This window comes from Onychomys torridus, chromosome 3 (genome assembly GCF_903995425.1).
Source record: "Onychomys torridus chromosome 3, mOncTor1.1, whole genome shotgun sequence".
NCBI classification, from domain to species: Eukaryota; Metazoa; Chordata; class Mammalia; order Rodentia; family Cricetidae; genus Onychomys; species Onychomys torridus.
The window spans coordinates 145,881,543-145,904,041 of NC_050445.1; the positions used below are offsets into that span (position 1 = coordinate 145,881,543).

The following is a 22,499-nucleotide window of genomic DNA, read 5'->3' on the forward strand; positions in this document are numbered from 1 at the left end:
ACTCTTAAATAATAATGTTTAAGAAAATGTGAAAACTATTTTTTTGTGTGTATGTGTGTGTGTTTACTGGTGACTGAATTTTATGAATATAAACACACTGTCTACAGCACGGAGTTATAGCTCAGTTGTCCCAAATTTTAAAGGTTAAATCATATACTTGTGACTAGAAACCTGAATTATAGAACACATCAGTTGAGGTATACTTTTTAATACAAATATCCAAGGGACTTACACTGATACTCTTGTTAGTTAATAAAGTACTAATACTCTTTTTTTTTTTTTTGAGCTGAGGATTGAACCCAGGGCCTTGTGCTTGCTAGGCAAGCGCTCTACCACTGAGCTAAATCCCCAACTCTAATACTCTTAAAATATATTTTGTGTGTTAAAAGTTTCCAAAGCAGGGTTGGGGATTTAGCTCAGTGGTAGAGCACTTGCCTAGCAAGCACAAGGCCCTGGGTTCGATCCTCAGCTCAAAAAAAAAAAAAAAAGTTTCCAAAGCAAAGCTGCTTAAACAAATCACAAATGTAAAAGAGTATGACTTTTCATTCCTCACCAAAAAGGTGCAAAGTCTTCTGGCAAAGTAAAGCAGCAGGGTTAGGTCACCACTGTCAGCTCCTAAGTAGACAAGCACAAGGCTGAACACATTCCAGGAATGGCCTTCAAGCGCAGACCACACCTGCTTCCAAGGCCCTGGGGCTAAAAATAATTCTGGGGCCTCAAAAATGGGATGCCAGCCAGGCCCAGGGGTAACTGCTGGCCCCTTGCTCAGCTCCACTCAGTGAAAGCAGGAGCTATAAAACTGTACACACACACACACACACACACACACACACACACACACACACACACACACACTTCCTTCTCTAAGTTTCTGTGCCAAGCATCCACAACTCAAGCCAGTTCAGTTTCTTTGCAGCCTCCAACCAAAACTAATCCTAGGAGTTTAGAAAAAATAAATAAAAATGAGATTTCATGATGTATTGTTTTTTAAAGGAAAAAAAAAAAAACTGGACAGGACTCAGGAGACGTTGTTCCTAATTTCAACCTTACCAAAATGCTCAGAGGCCCTACAGAACATGTCACTGACTACTCCTCAGCCCTTGTAAAGTGAAGAACTGAGTGATCACTAACAAGGATACAAGAAGGTGCCAGAGATGTTCTGATCGCCCAAGTTATGTAAAAATGTCACAATTTATATCCTCACGTTAAAAGGATAACTCTGGGGCAATGGGTCTACAACCAACATAGCAACTGTTCCAAATCATCCCTTTTGTGGCTGGGGATTCCCAAGGCTTGATCTGAAATAACTATTTCCACTTCTCTGCCATCCCCAGGATAAGAGGAAGTCATGTAGCAGAGAAAGACGGCTAACATCATTGTTCACCCACTCCAGGAGCCTAGGCTATACTAATTCTAACATTACTGCATCTGTCTACACACACACACAGTAGGTACTGAGAATTCAATGGCATAATGAAGCTGTACCACCGGGGAGAGAACCATAGAGTGACAGGACCAGGGCCTGGGCGGAGGAAGGGCAGGACAGCAGGAGAAGAAGGACCAAACACTTGCAAAGCAGGGATGTGGCCTGACCTCTTGGTTTCTTTCTCCAGACCGTCCTTTTCACTGCCCATCTTTCTCCTGTAATGTTTCTCGTTCTCTCATCTAACTCGTTTCCCAGCTTTTCAATGGGAAAGCTACAAGCCGTTGTCTCCTCTTCTCTCCCGTGCTCCTCTGCATAGTTCTCTCTTCACAATTAAAACTAGGCCTCTAGCATTCTAAGGTTAAGCTCTTACCATTAACTCATTTTCTGTGGTGTGTGTTTTTGTTTTTTGTTTGGTTGGTTTTTTTGTGGGGTTTTTTGGCACAGGGGGAGGGGTACTGCCAAGGCCTTTGATCTGCTGCTATTATATCAAGTAAGCACAACTGTTCAGACTAGACTATTTTGACAGTCACCAATGGGTCTGGTGGTCTATCAACATTTAAAATCTTTACTACTGTAAAACATTTTTTAAAATAAAGTTTTATTTTAAAGGAGGGTTAAAAAAAATTACAGCATGTTGTTTCATACATAGCTGGCTCCACAAAGTAAAGATTATTAAATCTCTTTCTTATGCTTTTATCAGCCCTTAAATACTGTGACAATTGAGATACAAAGACCAGGCCTTGACCTAAACCTCAGAGGAAGAAACAGATTCTTGAGGCTTCCACAGTTGGATATGTAGAAAACAACAATATATAGATTATTATACAATCCAGTATTCATATTTGTAAAATAAAAAGTATCCTCAGCGTGCGTGGACAAGACAAGCTTCATCAAGGGTGTGATGGCACCTGGGGCCCTGCCGGTCACCTGACCCTCCAGCCTCTTGTAAACCACTAGTTTCAACTGAGCACAACCTGACCTAGAAGGAACATCAAAGAAGAGTAAGAAGGCCAGAGCACAAGGTGTTCATTACAAGTCTTATATCTCAACTCCCATACAATCCTAGCAACACAATTTAAAAAAAATGGATTATAAACCACAGAAAATAACTGCAGAGTCCAAAAAAAAAAAAAAGGTTGTCCAGAAAACACCTATTCTACAATGCAAGTCTGAGAGGATATCATTCCTGCCTTCTATTCTTCAGGTTATTGTCTTTCTAAGAGGTCATTGGCCATCTTCACACACAAGATGGCCCTGCCCCCTATAACCCTGAGGTGACATTAGGTTCAGACATGCCATATACAGCAAATACTGTCCAAGTTTCAATTTCTAGCTGAAAAATATCAGTGTCAGCACTGGCTTATCCTAAAGAAGTAACAGGTATTGTGGGAAAAGCAGAAGAGATAGCTAATCTCATAAGTATAAAATAATTAAGTGTAGCGAAATGATATTTTGAACGAATATGAAAAACTAAGCCTTCCTAGAAAAATTTTAATTTCAAGATGACTTTTGATGGGAAAATAGGACATGAACTAACTCCCAGAGAGAAATGAGGAAGAAAGTTCCAAATGAGATAAATGTATGAACTCAAAGACAGACATAAGCAGATTTTCCTGGTTGGAGCACAGTGTATCAGTGTATAACAAAATAAGTTAAGGCCAGAAGGGGCTACCTGGTTAAGCATATGGAAGGCATATGCCATTCAAAGCCACTATAAACTGTATGAAAATAATATGAAAACATTCCTGGAAGAATTTCACTTGGTAACTATGTACAATTGACAGAACAGAAAACTGAAGCAAGGAGTCTTAGATATAGCCCTCATGGCTTTAGATGTGTAAGGAGGGGCTTGGTCTACAACAGTTACTGTAGAGTCTGATATGAAAAGAAAGCATTGAGAGACTGCTGATCGTCTAAATCTAAGGCAGTGTGCCTGGTACTAAAGCCTACCTTTATTAAGTTACAGACTTTCTGACTGACAGTGCCAATGAAAATGACCATCTATACTACATCATTAAATTATTCTGTGATAACATCTGAAAGAGTTCAAGACCCTAATCTGTCCCTGCTTCAGGTGAGCTAAAACTAAATGAGCATTATGTCCAGGTTCAAATTTCTATTTACAAATAAAATGAACTGGGCATTTTTAAAAAGGTTAAAATAAGCCAAGCATGGTGGTGTTGTAAATCCCAGCATTCAGAAGATTTAGGAAGTAGGATCTTGAGTTCAAAGCTAACCTGAGCTATATGAAAGACACTGTTAAAAAAAAAAAAAAAAAGATGAAACTAAATGCTGGTATCATGATTCTCTTCTGTAAGGTACACACACACACACAGAGAGAGAGAGAGAAAGAGAGAGAAAGAGAAAGAGAATGATTCATCTTCAGGCCCTGAATTCTTTTGTTTACTCTTAATTCATGTCATGCTAAGAATGTTCAAAGGAAGAAAGATACAGAAACTAAAGTACTGTGCTCTATTTTCTCAATAAACTAAGTAACGTTATTTTTCATCAATCATTATCCAAAATCAGTTTTATTGGAGTGCCATGGGATTCATTCAATGGTACATGGTAGTATAAAAGAATTGCCTTGCCGGGCAGTGGTGGTGGTGCATGCCTTTAATCCCAGCACTCGGGAGGCAGAGGCAGGCGGATCTCTGTGAGTTCAAGGCCAGCCTGGTCTCCAAAGCGAGTTCCAGGAAAGGCACAAAGCCACACAGAGAAACCCTGTCTTGAAAAACCAAAAAAAAAAAAAGAATTGCCTAATTGGCAGGGCAGCGGTGGCACACGCCTTTAATCCCAGTGCTGAATACATGGGACATAACAGAATTTAAGTACTGGTAAGAAATTAAAAGATTAGTCAGTCGTTTTAATTTTTAATCTATTTTGGTGTTTATCTCTGACTCTTGATACATGCATTCCTGCACTGCTGTGCCCCAATCCAGTATCCAAGCACTCCCTTCAGTCTTCCACTAGCCCCTCTTCTTCAATACTTAGTTCCATTCTCTGACCGCGACCCAGGAGTATAGCAGAATATGAAGATACGAATATCCATTCTTCACTCATAATTTCTCCTTTTGAATGTCTGTTTTCAGTTATCCCTCGGGGTTCTCGGGGGAAATTAAAATTAACAGCCTCTCTCTCAGCTGAACAGAACAAGTAACACTAAAGGACATGATCCTCTCTACCCTCTTGTCACTCAAAAGAAAAAGAGATCACTGATTTTAAATATAGATTAAAAAATAATATGGGGCTGGAGAGATGGCTCTGTGGTTAAGAGCACTGACTGCTCTTCCGGAGGACCCACAGACATACATACAGACATACATACAGGCAAAAACAACAATGCACATAAAATAAAAAATGTTTTAATATTAACGTGCGTAAGTGCACAAATGGGCACAGTGCACCTTAATGTTTTGGCAGTGAAGTGAGAAGAACACAGTGCACTTCCACAGCACACCTAAACACAATCAATGCCTGTCTTCAGGAAAAACACTTAAGCAGCTGCTGGAGTTATGAGTGTTTCTCAAAGTACTCCATTCTTATTTTAAAGGATAACTTGCAGACAACTGGAGTAATTCATTCTCTCTGCAATAAATGAAGTGAAGCCTCTCTCTTCCAAACTGATAGCCAATAATAACCTTCAGAATTCTGGAAAATAAATTCACTACCAAGATCTTGACTCCTTCCAATCTCATATTAAGGAGTAGTGCTTGCTTAATACTATATAATCAAATGTGAATTTTGAGTGAAAGTTCAGTAAAATTCAGTAAATCATTATTTTCCAAATGACCATGCATATTACAAAATGAGACAGGGGTCAAGGATTCCTAAGAATCACAAGATGGACCAAAAGATATTTAATATTAGAGAATACCAAAAATCCATGTAGTCTCGGATTCAACACTACAACTAATCTTTAATATCCATATTTATTAAAAGACCACTAAACAGTCCATCTTTTTCAACTATGTATTTGAGTATAGTCTGATTTCAGTCTTTACACACTTTAACTAAACAGCAGGTTGGTACTCAATTTAGAAGTTACAGCTATGCAAACCAAGCCAGTCTATATTCTAGTCTGTTCTGTTAGCCAATACACTAAAAAGGAGAGCAAAATGCAAAATAAGACTACATTTTTCATTAGATTTGGAAACAAATTTTAGGGTTTTGTTTGTTTTGTTTTGTTTATTTATTATATATACAGCATGTATGACTGCAGGCCAGAAGAGGGCACCAGATCTCATTACAGATGGTTGTGAACTACCATGTGGTTGCTAGGAATTGAACTCATGACCTCTGGAAGAGCAGTCAGTGCTCTTAACTTCTGAGCCATCTCTCCAGCCCCCAAATTTTAGTTTTTTACATCATTAATGTTAACTGTTAGTATTAATTAAAAAAATATTTTAAACATTTTAATTTCTGATGTGTTACATAATGACACAGTTCACACAAAGATACTTTGAGTACTCAATTTTAAGAGATAAAGATGTTTCGAGACTAATATGCCTGAAAACCACTGGTTTATAGCACCATACTCCCCCCTCCCAAAAAAGCAAACAACAGAGAACTGAGTTGGGCATGGTGACACATGTCCCTATAATCTCAGCACATAGGGACACAGAAGAGGGGATCACAGACTCAAAGCCAGCCGAGCTACAAAGCAGAAACTCTGTCTTTAAAAAACAGTCTTAATGCCGGGTGGTGTGGCACACTCTAACCCCAGCACTCAGGAGGCAGGGGCAGGCAGATCTCTGTGAGTTTGAGGCTACCCTTGTCTATAAAGCAAGGACAACCAAGGCTATACAGGAAGAAAAAAAAAAAAGATCTGTAACAGGCTTTCTTCTGGGCCACCAACCACCTCCCAAATCATGACACAGAGACTTAATATTACTTATAAATGCTTGGTCTTATCTTATGCTTGTCCCACTCGCTCTTATAACTTAATTTAACCTGTTTCTCCTCCTCTACATTTTGTCTCAGAGCTTTTTCTATTTCATTCTGCAAGGCCTACTCTGTGTCTAGCTGGCTGGTGGCTGCCTGGTTGGCTGGTCCCAGGCATCTCCCTCTCTTTCTCCCTTGTTCTCCTCTCAAACCTAGATTTCTTCTATTTATTGTCTCTACCTGCCAGCCCTGCCTATTCCTCTACTACCTATCTATTGGCCATTCAGCTTTTTGGTAGACCAATCAGGTTCCTTAGGCAGGCAAGGTGAAACTGCAACACATCTTTACATAATTAAACAAATGCAGCATAAACAAAAGCAACACATCTTTACATAATTAAACAAATGCAGCATAAACAAGTGTAACACATCTTTACATAGTTAAAGTAATATTCCATAACAAAGATCAGATTTTTAACAACAGGGTATGACTCCTTCATAAGGTGATATTAACTATAAAGTAAAGGATAACCATGCTACAATCTACAGACCCAGAGAGGCTAGGCAACACCAAGGGGGGGGGGGGCGACACACAGACCTCCCTGGGAAGGCCAAATAGAGATCCCCTGGTTGGACTGAGGGCAAGTGGGCATGGGAACTTGAGGGACTGTGTTGGGGAGGGTAGAGGGGGACAGTGCTAAAAGAGATGACTGGAAAGGGGGCCTTACAGAATTGGGTAGAAGCCAGATGCAAGAGAAGCTTCCACGCATCTGCAAGGATGGCCCCAGCTAAGACTTCTGGCAGTGGTGGAAGCATAGCCTGAACTGGCCAACCCTGTGATTGGATTGGTGACTACCCCAGTTGTCATTAGAGAGCCTTCATCCAGTAACTGATGGAGGCAGACTCAGAGACCCATGGACAAAAACTGGGCCCTGCTTGGGGAATCTTGCTGAGTGGGAAGAGGGATTACAGAAAAGAGGGGGGGTCAGGAACATCATAGGAAAACCCACAGAAACCACTAGCGTAGCTCATGGGAACTCACTGAGTCTGAACCAACCACCAGGAAGCCTGCATGGGACCAACCTAGGCCCTCTGCATGTTTGCAACAGTTGTGTTGCTTAGTCTGCATGTGGGAATCCCAGCAATGGGAGCAGGGGCTGTCCCCAGTGCTTTGAAGGCTCAGGATCCTATTCCTCATGCTGGATTGCCTTGCCCAGCCCGAATACAGGGGGAAGTGCTTGGTCTTATGGCAGCTTGATATGTCATGCCTTGCTGAAGCCATGGGATGCCTGCTCCTTTCTAAGTAAATATAGAAGAGGAGTAGATTGGGGGTGGGGTGGGACGGCAGAGGAGAGGATGGGGAGGGGTAGGAAAAAGAGGGAGGAGAGGATGAGGTTATGAGGTTGAGATGTAAAATAAATAAAAATAGTAATACTCCAGGAAAAAAAATAGTCTTTGTATTTATACAAACATACAAAGTATAAATCAGAATATTTTGACCCCAATTCTTGCAACACTTCTTATTTTGTGATTCAACTAAATTACTCAGTGTCTATCTCCAAGGCCATAGTTCCTCATCTACAAAATAGAAAATTCTGAATAAAAGTCACAAAATATGTCAAAGAGTATACTATAAACTATAAGATATTACTGTAAGGTGTCAAAAGTGAATTTTAAGCACTTCTTACCTTTCTATAAAACTTTCCCCATCTTACAATTTTGTTACTAAAAAATTTTTACAGAAAATGTAAACTAGAAATCTCTAAGTAACCAATTAGTTCAAATGCCAAAACATCTATTTGTTAGGATCAAGCCACATGAGTCTATTTAATGGGTAATTGGTATTTATTAAAACATAAACTGGGGAAATACACTCACGAGTAGAGAACTGAGTAAACAGCTGAAGTCATGCTCTGTTCTGTCCAGGAGTGAATGCACATGGCCTTCCGGTGTCCTATCACACTGAGAAGAACAACATGACCCTTCTCCCTTTCCTTTTAAGAGGTCATGTACGAAAGCAAGAAGCACTGCCTCTTTCAGGCATATAGCCCAAGGTCATGGGCAGCACAACTACCACTACACTTCCCCTTTCTGACTAAATAAGAAAGTTCTAAACCTAATATAAACTATATACAATGAGAACAATTATCAAGTATTGTCCAGGAAAAATAAAGGGTAGTAACATAAACAAAAGTGAAAATACAACCAACAAGAAACACATACGAAATGTCCAGAAATGTCCAGACCATAAGTAGATGGATGGCAAATTACAGAGATTACTCCAATAGCTGTCCTATCCTGAAGAATCTAAGTCTAGTATCTAATATGTTCTTAGCTAAGATAAGAGAGGACTGTTACTGTAACTATCCAGTCTTCAACTCCACCAAAGACATGAAAAGGAAAATAATATTTACCTGAATAAACAGGAATTACAAGCAAGCAACTTGCAGAAAAAAAATTACAAGAATTGACAGAGGCAGCAGGCAACCTGGACAGTCACCTAATGTTTCTCAGCACCGTTGAAGCATCCACTTTTGGCTACAGGCCTAGAATACCTGACAAACCATTATCAAAAGCAGGAATTTTCAAAGACCATCTCACCCTGTCTTGGCAAGGTTCAGAAGTCGCTTTTCCTTGTGTCCTGCTCATCTGGAAAGGACAGCTTGCATACTGTCAGCAGCCGAGGCCTTGAGAATCAATTAGTTGATTCAACCACATTTTAAAAATGAGTTCAAAAGGTCCATAAACTACCAATAAATCAGCCCAAGTTCTTTGGTGGGCTATTGAGGTACTGCTATTTGGACTTATTTGTGATTACTATAAATCACTGTTGGGCTGACAATTTGAATTGAGATCAGGAACACCTACATCTTTTTTTTTTCTTCCTAAACCAAGTTTTAGTGTTTTCATGCTGGCATCTTCCAGATGTGAAGGAAGGCAGGCTTTGCTCTAGCAGGGCTACACGTATCCCTAGTGCCCAAGCCAGTGCTACTTCCCCCACCCATGTTTCCCTCAAGAATTAAAACATGTTTCCTAAGTGCCAGTATGGGGCCAGTCTGCACGGACTCCTGTTCTCCAGGCCAGCGTCTGTAGACAGTCGAGGCTGAGTTAGTGTATGTAGCCATATGGGTGGTCCGGACATCTGCAAATGTGAGGTACTATGTTCATTTGTAGACTTCGTGTTTGAGTTTACAGTTAGGAGACTAACGTGTGACCCCATTGGTTCTTTTTGGGCAAGCAAAAGTGGGGTATTTTTGTGAATGAACAAACCCTGCCTCGAGTCCTGGAGTATTCATCCTTGTTGCATCTATTTTTGTTGTTGTTTTGTTTTGAGCCAATCTGAAGCAAGCTTTATTAAATATTGGCCAGGATGATGGACAATGATGAACTCCATACCAGAGTATGGCTCAAAACATCTAATTTTATTGTGTTTCTTTCTCCACACTGATACTTGGTAATATATACTTCAACACATTATTGTGTATTTCCAAATACATGCAAATGTACAGAAACGAATAAACTCCAAAGTATCCATTACCAAGCTTCAAAAATATTACATTGTTTTCTAGCCCTGCTTGTACTTGCATCTATGCTGAAGTTTTCAAAACAAGTATCATACATATATTCCTAGATTGAACAGGCCAGAGTTTAATATAATGATACCATATAGAATTCCATGGTCGAGTTTCCTAAATGTCTCAGAAAATCTTGGATTTTGGTTAGTTTGTATATCAGTGTATCATTCTTACTAGCTGTCTTTCAAATGAATCAACATTTTTAACTAGAGCTATGAAGGAAAAGGAAACAATACCATGTCCATGTTTCATATGTCATATACAGTTCACAAAGCAACGTTAAGAACCATCCTCCTGAGTATGATCCTCCACCAAGTCACAAAAACAAGCAACAAAAATCAAAATACACTATATGTCATCACGTGATACATACACTTGAATATTCTTAGAAATGACTACAAGAAGACATAGCTCAGCTGCTCAGTGAGGGAAAGAAATTGTGAGAAGAAAGAGGTGATAAGAATCAACCACCTGCCATTTCAAAACGGATGAGGTCAGGTCAGCAACAAGACAAAAATTCAATGAGTCAGCAAATGTTTATCAAAAAATTACAGTGATAGGCACTATCCTAGAATGTGAGTTATGTATTAAACAAAACTAATACACACAAGGCCTGGAATGTTGCTCAGTTGGTAGAGTGCTTGACTAGTATGCAAGAGGACTGAGGATCAATGCATAGGGCTGAAAATATACACCAAAATGTTGTAGAATATTACTTAAACTATGTAAAAGTTATGTTGCATTTGTTTATGCTGCATTTGTTCAACAACGTAAAGATGTTTTACATTGCCTGCCTAAGGCACTTGATTGGTCTAATAGAAAGCTCAATAGCCAATAGCTAGGCAGCAGAGGGATAGGAGGGCTGGTGAACAAAGAGAACAAATAAGAGGAATCTATACTTGAGAGAAAGCAAGAACGAGGGAGAAGAGAGAGAAACACCAGGGGCTGGCCAGCCAGGTAGCTGCTAGCCAGCCAAGCAGCCGCCAGACAGACAGACAGACACAGAAGAAACAGGAAAAGTGGGACATACAGAATGAAAGAAAGGCAAAAAGCCCTGAGGCAAAACATAGATGAAGAGAAACAGGTTAATATAAGTTATAAGAGCTAGTGGGACAAGCCTACGCTAAGGCTGAGCATTCATAACTAATATTAAGTCTCCGTGTCATGATTTGGGAGCTGGTTGGTGACCCAAAAGAAAGCTTGTTACAAAAATAGATATATAATACAAACAAGTAGCATGTATCTCTCTACATATATCCTCATAAATGTTAAGAGGGAGGAATGGACATATTAAAATTAATTACCTTGCTATATTAAGACATATATGGTGAACCTTTTTCCTATAAACTGTACCAATCAACTACCACTATCATACAGAGATACTAGGGAAATATTTTCAAGGCACACAAGTCGGGTTAGTTTTTTGGTTTTAACTATTATTATTGTGTTTATGTGCACAAACAAACATACAGTGTTCAGGCTTGCATGTCATGGTGTCCATGGAGACAAGAGGACAACTTTATGGAGTGGGTTCTGGGGATCTACCTAACTCAGGTTGCCAGGTTTGCATGTATTTGGGACGACTATGCCCTTATCCAGTAGGCTATCTCAGGTTTTTACTTACATAAACTACAGATCCTCAGCATTTATATCCACAAAGCTTTTCTAAATGAAGTAGTTCAAGAGAAAAATCAAAGAAACTCTTGGTGTGATGGCTTATACCTACAAGCCCAGCAATAGAGAGGCAGGGGCCAGAGGATTGCTATTAGTCTGCGAACAGCAAGTTCCAGGCCAGACCAGCCATAGTTACACAATGAGACCCTATCTAAAATTAAAATTTTTCTTTTCTTGCCATAAAAGTTTCTTTCATATATTTATCTACAATGTGTCAGAATATGACCTTGAGAAAAATTGGTTAAGTACACACAGAATAATTTTTGAGACATTTTTCTTTCATAGAGAGATACACAGTAGAAACACTTTATGGAGAGCTAGAGACCTGGCTCAGCAGTTAAGGGTACTTCCTGCTCTGGAAGGGGACTGGAGATCAGTTCCCAGCACGCATGTCTGATGGCTCACAACCATCTGTAACTCCAACTCCTAACTCCACCCAGCTCCTGAGAATCTAATGCCTTCTTCTGGCCTCTTCAGTCACCTGTACACACAGCATCCATTCACAAATACACACACATACATAAACATGTAAAAATAAATCTTTCTTTACAAAAGAGAGGGACATTTTATAAATTTCTTTATCTCAATTTCAATTCTTTACCCAAATTTTAAAGGTGTAAAATAAAAAATGGGAAAGGGGATGCAATACGTTTCTTACAGAATGCTTAAGCAAAATACAGTGATGTGGTGGCTTGTGCCTATAATCCCCAGCATTCCAGAGGCTGAGGGAGAATTGCTGTGAGTTCAAGACCACCCTGGGCTACATATTGAGTTTTAAGCTAGTCTGGGCTACAGTATTTTGACATTACCTTTTTAAAAAGAAGGGAGAAAAATCCATGGGAGCAACACCTGTAATCCCAGTACTTCAAAGGTACATGCAGCAGGATCACAGCTTCAAGTGCAGCCTCAGCTACATACTGAGTTTTAGACCACCCTAAGCAATATGAGAACCTCTCTCTCAAAAAAAATCATTATAATATCATAATCAAAATAAATTATTCAGAATAACTGGGAATGAGATAAACATATACCTCACTTGGTGAAGTGCTTGCCTAGCACTGTGTTCAGTCTCTAGCACCACCCAGGGAGTGATGGTAAAGGCCTGTAATGCCAGCTCTTGAGAAGTGGGGGCAGAAGGATCAGAGGTTCAAGGTCATCAGTAACCTGGGACACATGGAATCCTATCTGAATAAAGAAGTTGGTTAAAATAATGACAGAAGAATACCTGGGAACTTCCTTAATCTTTGTTTTATTACCAGTCACCTGACAGGACTTTGCAAGTCCTGTTTACTTGTTTATTGTCCTTATTATGCTGCCCTACTATCTTCTCCTATCAGACTGCAAGTTCACAAGAGCAAAGACTTTCCAGTTAAAAGCTTTCAATCATCAATTTGCCGACTAAGCAGACGGAGGACCAGTTACTCTTCAATCCCCCTAGTTTCCCTGTCTCAACACACAGTATACACAGGGTCAAATTTTATTATCTCTGAACTACATCCTTGAACCTTCCAATCTCTTTTCTTCTTACACGGAGAATCTGGTCCTTACCAACTGTCTGAGAACTGTTTATACACACACACACTCTTCACTTTTCACTCCTTAAGGGCCTGGACCTGGCCATCCATGTAAACAGGGTACTTTATCCAGGGGCATGGTGGTGCACACCTTTAAGTCTAGCACTCTGAAGCCAGAGGCATACAGATCTCTGTGACTTTGAGGTCAGCCAAATCTAAACAGTGAATTCCAGGCCAGCCAGAGCTACAAAGTAAGACCCTGCTTCAAAATTAAATGAATAAACAAATAAAATAAATAGCATGCCTTTAACAAATATTTTTGATTTGCATGTAAGTTAATTTGGAAATTTACCTAATAACGTCAACATTTTATCATTTATCTCTCCCAACTCAAAGCGGGCCACAAAACTGTACTGGGTCCTTCTACTTTAAACTTATCTCTGGGAATTAAGTTTTTATGCTTTCATATAGTTTTATACTCATGATAATCCATTCCCTCAACCCTAAATTGTATTTTTTTAATGTAACAACAACAACAATAAAAAAAAACTGACATTTTGGTGACAACAGACCTATGTAATTAACTAATACCAATCAGGAAGGAGGTGACGTTTTATTATTTTCTTCTTGTTGTTGAAGTACCAGTGGGTATTTTTCCACTTATGCCTCTTTCCTTTCATGCCAAGATGTATCCCATTTCCTCCTATATTGGTCATACCCTGGCAAGTTTTTGGTCGTGTGCCTGTCCTCAGTGATCGATCTGCCTTAGATCCTTCTTTTGAATCACTCTTGTTTTCCCATCACTTGATTAAATATCTAACCTCTCCTCTCAGTCAGTCTGTGTGTCCCATCATTTGATTAAATATCTGATCTCTCCTCTCAGTCAGTCTGTGTAAGAACGACCTCTTCTTAAAGTAGAAGCCTCTTTACCTTCAGCCGATCTTCATGACCCTTCCTTCACAAAGCCAATCCTTTATCTCTGAATGAAAGAAATACACAAATCATAACAGATTACACAATAATCGGGGAGACATGACATTAGCTCTGGGAAAGTTTTATGATTTTGCTTAAGCCAACATTAGTAAGAGTTTTCTTCTATGATGGTGAGCATCAGTCTCACTTCTAAAACCTGATGCAGTTATCCCTTCAAAGACAACCAACCATCACGTGTGTTTGTTTCCTATGAGGCCTTCTTAACACATTCAATCTGTTGAAATATGTCATAAAACTTGTTTTCTATTACTCTTGGTTATCTTTTAGGGCAATTTTAATCCAAGTGAGAGTTCCCTATACTAATCTACTTCAGGTTATGCTGCCTTCTGTTGGAGAACTCAACGCACTTAAAAAGCACTGAAGTGATCAATAAAAGTATTAGTCCAGGTAAGACACAACAGAAGACATCTGCTGGAAATTCCAAGAACTCTGAGGAGACTCCAGGATAAATTACACTGGTAAATTACAACACATTTTGTTTGGCAGGACTTTATGATTGGTTGAAAATAGAAAAGGCTTAATAATAGACACTTATATAAACTTGCTTCCTCAATATGTTAAACCCATATAATGAAAATTCTATAAAATTCAATTTCCTAATTCAGGCAGTTATAGAAAAAAAGCACATATTAAAATCTCAACATCATTCCTGCCCTTCTCTTACCTCTAGCCAAAGCTCTCCAAGCTTCTGAGACTTACTTTTTTTTAAGGGGGGGGGGAGCATAGGTTTACATCTAGGGCTTCACCTAACTCCAGCCCAGACCTACCCTTAAACTAGCTGACCTCAGCCTCCTCTTTTCCACCTCACAAATAAAGTGTAAGAATGGGTAGGGGGACTAGGCTACCAAATCTTCCTTTTTGCCCCCTTCTCAATTACTATAACTAAGCCTTTGACCAAACAGACCAGGGGATTCACTGGTTAATTTCATATTAACATTTAAATTTTGTAGGTACTCAATTACATTCACCAAGCTGACCTGAAGGGCAGGAACTTCCAGACTGAACAGAGTAGGGGAGGGGGCGATTGTGAACCTCTGTTCCTGGCCCTGTCCGTTATAATTTACCATCTGAAACACTGAAGTAAAATCAACACAATTTTAAGACACCTATTTCACTTAAGTTGCTGACATACCAGAGATTAAAACAAGACAAAACAAAAAACTGTAAATATCATTACCAACAGTTTGTACTTTTTAAATATCAACTTATTCACTAATTACTAAAACTCTAAGCTTATTTCTAGTTTCCTCTCCATGTGGGACTCTGATAAACACAAATTACTTACCTAAAAACTAATTCAAGCTGCAGTTAATTAGCCTGAATTTGTACATAAGACGGTAAATGATAACAAAAAACAAAAACAAAAAACAAAAAAAAAACTTCCCACATTGTCTTCAAACACAGTAAATTCCACAGCTTTATTTTTAAAACAAAGACAAAACCCTTTTGCAGTGCCTAGTCAGTTTGACTAAAACACACAGCCACAAATACTTCAGTTTTCAATTTATTTCTCCAAGCTGCTGGTCTTCACCAAATACAGAATTCTACAAATCTTAATTACAGCCTCCCAAACTGTGCTCACTAATATATGTGATTGTCAAGTAATTAAAATGTAATTAACTGTTAGGCTTTTTTATCCTTCTCTTGAGAGTTTACCTTTAAAAGCCTCTTCTTAAGGAGATGAAAAGGTGCAGGTCTTTTGCGGAAGCAGTTGTCAAACTGTACGTACCACAGAGTGGCTAAGGAGGCTTTTTCCCCTGACAGTCTATTTCCCAAATGGTTAGAAAGTCTTTTATGGATGGCAAATCACACACACACACACACACACACACACACACACACACACACACACAAGAAACATACCTGGTCATTTTTGAAACAGGTTGGATAGGTTTGATTCACTTGTAAGAGCAGAGTATTTACTTACAATCTTTCAAAGCAAAGTGGCAGCCGGAGCACTGGGTAAATAAAAACTTCAGAGGTTTTAAAACCCTCATCTTAACTCACTTCCCCTTGGTTCAAGGGGACGGCACAGCCAACCCTACAGCAAATGAGATTATGCAACAGGTTTTTCCTCTCTAATCACGGGCTGATTAGAGGTGTGCGTTCTCCAAACAATCTGAGACACCCAGGACTTCAAAAACACCAAGGACCTTTGCAACAGACGTTTAAGGAAGTTCTTCCGAATCCTGCAGTCGCCAGTCATTTCAAGATCTGCTTGTACTTTCCCAAGTTTATCATCAGCTTTCCGCTCTACAGGAGTTTGCATACAGGTCCCCCTCAGTGTTCTGTGTTTTTATTCCTTACGTGAAACTACACGATACACAGACCGTCGGTTGTCTCCCCGGTTTTGTTTGCTTTTTATTTCTCACGCTTTTACAGCGACTGTAAGCAAAGAAGTCACCGAGGCACCGTTTTCCCCCAACACGACGACGGGAGTCCCAGAATGAAACTGGAGGTTTGGGGGTGAGTTTGAGGAAGCGACACCGTCACTCCCCAGGTGGCCTCGCTGCCTTCCCCCAAGGTGAATCTGGGCTAATGGAAACAGTCAGGCCGGGGCCCCACTTGGCAGGCGTGTTGTGTAACAGCGTGGAAGGCGGCTGCCGCTTCGCCCGCCCAGGTGCCCGCGCCCCGCGCCGGGGGAGCTCGCTCAGCCCGGCGAGGCCGGGACGCGGGGAGCCCGGAGCGGCCGTGCGCCCTCCGCGGCTCGGGCCGACCCCCAGCGCGGCCTACGCGCCCCCGCCCCCGCCGCCGCCGCCGCTCCGGGCTCCGGGCCGCCGTGGCCGGCCGGCCCCCGGGGAGAGCGCGCGGCGGCCGGCAGGCACGAGGTGCGGACGCGCCGGCCCGCGGCCCGCCGCGCACACTTACTTGAGGGGCCGCGGGGCTCCAGGCTGGCTCGGAGGGGAGCGAGCGTTGTCACGGCGTCGCCCGGCCGTCGCCGCTCGCGCGTCCTCCTCGCCGCCGCGGCTTCTCCTCCGAGGGGTGGGCGGGGAGCTTCAGCGGGAGCCCCGGCGTCCGCAACTTCTCTTCACTTTCTCTTCCACCGGCCCCCGAGGAGGAGAGGAAAGGAAAGAGCAAAGATGAAGGAGTGGAGGAGGTAACGTTGGGGGTCCGCGCGGGAAAAGTGGACAGGGGGAGAGTAAATGGTGGAAAATGGCATGAGAGCCCCCCCCCAAAAAAAAACCGGTGACACCCGCAGGAGGGGGCCGGGGGGCAGGGTGGGGGCTGGGGAGAGAGAAAGAGTCGCTGGTCAGGAAACTTCAAGCGCGGATGAGGTCATTGGTTTAAAAATAAAGAGATGGCGTCACTTGAAACCAATCCCAGTGAATGAACTCAGCGGAGCCGGGGGGGGGGGGGGGAGAGGAGGAGACAGGCCAGGGCGGGCGGGGGGGGGGGCGCCGGGCGGGGCCGCGCCTCGCCCGCCCCTCGGCGCTCGTCCCCGCGAGCCGGCCGCTCGGGAAGCTGCGGGAGGAGGGCGCGGGTCACGTTCCCGGCCGACCGGGCGGCTCGCCGCCGGGGTCCTCGGCCCGGCGTCGCGCGCAGGCCGCCCGCCCGTCTCCGCCGCTTGCTGCGCCCGCCCGCGCGCCTCGGCGCTCCGGGTTCGCGGCCCTGGAGCGCGGCTCCGTAGTCCGCCCGCGCGCGGGGGCATCTCTCCCCCGGCGGAGCGGGCTCCCCTAAACCCCCACGCTCGTGAAACGGGAACACGGTGATCTGAGACTGGGGCAAGCGCCTTGGAAGAAGGTTCTGGAATCCGCAGTCCAGGGCTCTGCTCGTGGAGAGGGGAGGTACAGGTACTTTAAGGGAAGTTGCACACGTGTTGTCAGACATTCACCTATGTCTTCGTCCTTGAAAGGAATGACCCTACACGAATGCCTCTTTTTACCGTAAATGCGGCCAAGGATTATTTAAAATCTTTTCTGCGGGGCCCACCCCATCCACGAATAAATCAAATGTAATTTTTTTTTTTTAAAGGTGTTTGGGGGCGGCTAAGACTGCTCGATTCCCAGCACCCACGTGGCAGCTCACAACCATCTGTAACTCCAGTTCCAGGGGATCCCGTGCCCTCGACTGACCTCCGTGGACACCGAACATGCACATGGTGCACAGACACGTGCAGGCAAACACCCACACACAAAATATTTCCTACATCGGTAGGTAGTACAGCATCATCTCTAAATCACAGCAGAGTTCGCTTTCTCTCAGAGATGCAAGACCTAGCTGATTGAACATCCAAGTCTCTCGCGCTTTTCCCCACCTCTTCAAAGTAGCTTTGTTTTGAGACTCGACATACTTTGGAAAACTAGAGATCTGAGGTGGCGACAACCCAGGACTCTCAGTCACTGAATAAAACAATCGAAGCTTTATTCCGGTGTTCTTTGAGCATTTGCGCATGAAGCTGCTTTTTCTAAGAAAGCCTCACGTGGATATCGTATAACAAAGATGAGATTAATGATGGAAAAGCACACTTGGAGTGGACTGTCCCATGAGCCAGATTATGTGGAGGAAGAATTTACCCCTCAAAACATGCCATTCGCAGTGTGCTGAAGTGGGGACGCTGGCCCTTCAAGCCAGTATGTTGAGGTACACCGATGTGGACATTGCCTAGGGGACCTTTTTAATTGGCAAAAGAACTAAGGAGCAAGTTTGGAGTGGATTAGAAAGATTATACAGTTCAGATAGTCCTTTTCTGCCTTTTTAACCCTGCAACAAAGGTGCATCCGTTATGGCTGGTAATCATTAATCATCTGAGGTAACCATTATGGAGTGTGCCTCCAGGTACTTCCAGTTCATCTTCCAGAGTTTGAAGAAACCGGTTTGGAGGCGAGGACAGCCGAAGACTTCAAGCTGTAGGAGGGGGTGCCTTTGACCTCTGGCAGATTTGAGTGGAGGGGGAGTGTCCGGCGGCTCCGTCCTCTCGTGGCAGGACGTGGTACTGCAGCTTCACGGAGCCAGTTTTGGGAAGTTTGTAGTGAGAGGTGTTTCGGTTTATCGGTTTATCGGAAGGAAGGAACAGAGGTGCAGAGCAAGACTCTTGCCTGGATGAAAGACCCACAAGAATTCGATGTGCATGCCGAAGCGCCAGTAGCTTTGCTGTATCTGACGCATCTCCAAAGTTACTGGCTCTTCCTTCCTTCATACAATTAAATTGTAGAGTCTTCCCTGCGTGTGGTGAGTGCTGTGAGAGCCATTCTGGGGCATCTTCTCTGGACAGGAACTAACTAGGAGACAAGACTTGGATTAAAGGTGGAGGCAGCCTCAACTACAGAATGAGATCATTTCTGAAAAATAAAAATAAAGCCTGGCATGGTGGTACGAACCTTTAATCTCAGCCAGCAGATCTCTCTGAGTTCAAGTCCAGCCTAGTCTACATTTGAAGTTCCAGGCCAGACACAGCAACATTTGAATACCCAGCCTTAAATAACAATAACAAATAAATGGAGAAGAAAAAAGAGGTGAACGATATAAGAGTGATTTTCGGGAGGGGGCCGAGGGGCGGGTGTTGAGACAGGTTCTCAATATGTAGCTGTGGATGTCCTGGAATTCACTCTGTACACCAGGCTGGCCTTGAACTCAAGAGATCTGCCTGCCTCTGCCTTCCGAGTGTTAGTATTAAAGGGGTGCACCACCATGTCCAACTGTGATTTTTTTTTTAAGGGAAATCATCTCAGGAACAGTTCAGACCTCCTTAGAGAATAATTAAGGTTTAGTTTGTAATAAAAGACTCAGTGGAAAGACTATTTTTTATTTTTGCTTTCTAAGATCGGTTCTCCCTCTGTGGCCCAAGATGGTCTGGAACTTACTATATAACCCAGTTTGGTCTCTAACTCATAGCAATCCTCCTGCCTCAGCCGCCTGAGCACTGGGTTATAGGTATGAGCCACCATGCCTTCCATGAAGGATTATTTTACAGGGAAAATGGAATAAATGAAGACATGGAAGTTAAATGAATAATGTGTGTTAAGGTGACAAGGAGTGGACCCTCCCCATATTCAGAGACTTGGGTTTTGGCAATTGGATATGAGGTCAAATTAAAGATATTCAGAGGTGCATAACAGAAGCACTTGAATATTAGGATAAACACTAGACCAGCAGGGTAATGAAAAACCATTGAACAAATTTACTTTACTGAAGAGTACATTTCTCCACTCCTCCTCCTTCACTGGACACACACATACACACACACACACACACACACACAGAGAGAGAGAGAGAGAGAGAGAGAGAGAGAGAGAGAGAGAGAGAGAGAACAAGCATGAAAACTTTATAATTCCACTACAGTATCATCAGAATATTTACCTCTTGGTTGTTGCTGTATTGAAATGAGAGTCTCAGGTACCAGAGACTAACCTCAAACTGAAGATAACCTTGAACACCTGAGCCTCCACATCAATAGAACTGTAGGCATGGGCCACAACGTCCAGCAAAGAATACAAACTTTTAAAGCAAAAGTTAATAAAACATGAAAAATGTGTAAGATGTAAGCTCGAATTATAACGTTTTCATGAAAAATATTTAACTTGATTGGAAGAACTAATATAGTAGTATTTAAAAAGTATAGTGAAGAATCAATTCTTCTCCAAAATGACCTTCAAAATTAAAACAGTTCCCAACAAAATCCCAGAAAGAGTTAACAAGCTTAAGCTAAAACAGTGCCCAACACATAGAGGACTGAGTCAGTGTTGGATTCCCAAAAGGCCAACAAAGAACTCAGACTCTTAGGATACCAGCAAAATAGGCTCTGAGATCTTACAATTCGATGACAAGAAAGAAACTGTTTCACTTCAGTACATGTCAATTTAGTGTTGTTCTTAGCATAAAATAGGAGCACCAAAATATTTAGTTGTAATAAAATATGGAAAGCTATGACATATACCTGTTTTTTGTTTGTTTTAAAAAAAAAAAAAAAAAACAGTCAAGACAGGTGGATTTTGGGAGTTTTAGACCAGCTTGAGCATCGTAAGGAGACCCCATCTCAGGAAAACGAAGGAAGGAAGGGGAAATGTTCCTTCTTTGATGTTCTGGTCTGGCCGGTGTGATGGCACACAGGTAATTCTGGCACTCAGGAAGCTGTGGCTGGGCCAGCCTGATGGTTCAGCAGGTAAAAAGTCTGCTGACCAGAGTTCCATCTGGGATCCACAAGGAGAGAGTGGGCTTCTGATTTCCATTTGTCTTCTGGTCCCCACACCAGACATGTGGCACGTGTGTGCACACTCATCACATACATACACAATAAAACGCTTTAAAAGAGACCGTGGCAAGACGGTTGAGAGTTAGAAGCCAACCTATGCTACACAGGGAGACCCTGTCTCAAGCAACAAACAGAACCCAGTGCAACTGTTCCCTTCATGAAGATGGCCTCTGTAAAGACTATTGAGTCTGTCTTTGGTTTAATGGAACTGGCAGAGGGTGGTTTCACAGAAAGCAGTCTTGCGCTCTTGAGATTCCAGTGAGTTAGAAATAGAAGAGCTGGAAAGAGTAAGGTACCATTCTTTCAAAAAGCTTGAGGAAAAACAGGATAATATCCACTAAAATACAGGGGTGGAACATTCAAACTCTAGAGTCACAGTGATCTGACAGCCCACCTAACCTTCTTCTTGCTTCTGTGGGTTTTGTTGTGTGTTTGTTTGCTTTTACATGTATTTATATAGTAGGAGTGTGCCGTGGTACACTTGTAAAGGTCAGAGAACAACTTGCCAAAATCACTTACTGTCCACAAAGTGGGGCCTATTGATCAAACTCAGGTCATCAAGCCTGGTAACAGACACTTTACCTGCTGAGCCACCTCACCAGCCATCATTTGGGGTGTTTTGGGTTGTTTGGTATTGGAGACAGACTCTCACTCTATAGCCCAGACTGGCCTGGGATTTCATTGATCCTGCTGTCTCAGTCGTGGGGTGCTAGGATGACAGACATGAGACACCATGACTGGCCTCCCTAACTTTATCTTCAATATTAGGTAGAATCCAAATTGGGGGTTCTTGTCAAGAGCATTTCTGGCAAATGGAATAAAACAAATAATTTTAACATCAGATATATTTATATAAGTGCTGAAAAATCCTTTTTTCCCTGAGTTTTTATGATCTTACTTCCCAAGTACTGGAACTACAGGTGTGTACCACCACACGTGGCTTACACTGGGTTTTTAACCCTTATAACAGCCGTAAGATTTAAGTGTTATTTTATTTCCTATGCATTTTTATTTTGTTTATTTATGAGAAGAGTTCTGGCTTTGTAGCCCAGGTTAGCCTCAGACTCATGTAACTTAGGCTGGCCTCAAAACTTGTAGTCATCTTGCTTAGCCTCCCCAAATGCTGGATCACAGGCGTGTGTAATCCACACACTGCTTATCTTTATGACTTTACAGTGAAAGACACCGAGAGAAGGAAAGACTGGGGTGCTTGTACAAGGACACAGCGGTAAGGAAGAAGATAGC

General features: G+C 42.2%; 2 protein-coding genes across 2 annotated transcripts in view; one reads left to right on the forward strand and one right to left on the reverse strand.

Annotated features, from left to right (window-relative positions):
* Positions 1–16,334, reverse strand: part of Dusp16 (dual specificity phosphatase 16) — a 53,366-nt gene extending 37,032 nt beyond the window's left edge. The window contains exon 1 of the mRNA XM_036181986.1: positions 16,232–16,334. Within this exon, the coding sequence (XP_036037879.1) occupies positions 16,232–16,334 (103 nt within the window). The remainder of the gene's footprint in view (positions 1–16,231) is intronic.
* A 177-nt stretch (positions 16,335–16,511) lies between these two features.
* The window catches only part of LOC118580328 (collagen alpha-1(I) chain-like), a 32,436-nt gene continuing 26,448 nt past the window's right edge, over positions 16,512–22,499 (forward strand). Inside the window, exons 1-2 of the mRNA XM_036181987.1 lie at positions 16,512–16,531; positions 16,686–17,162. Coding sequence (XP_036037880.1) covers positions 16,512–16,531; positions 16,686–17,162 — 497 coding nt within the window. The remainder of the gene's footprint in view (positions 16,532–16,685; positions 17,163–22,499) is intronic.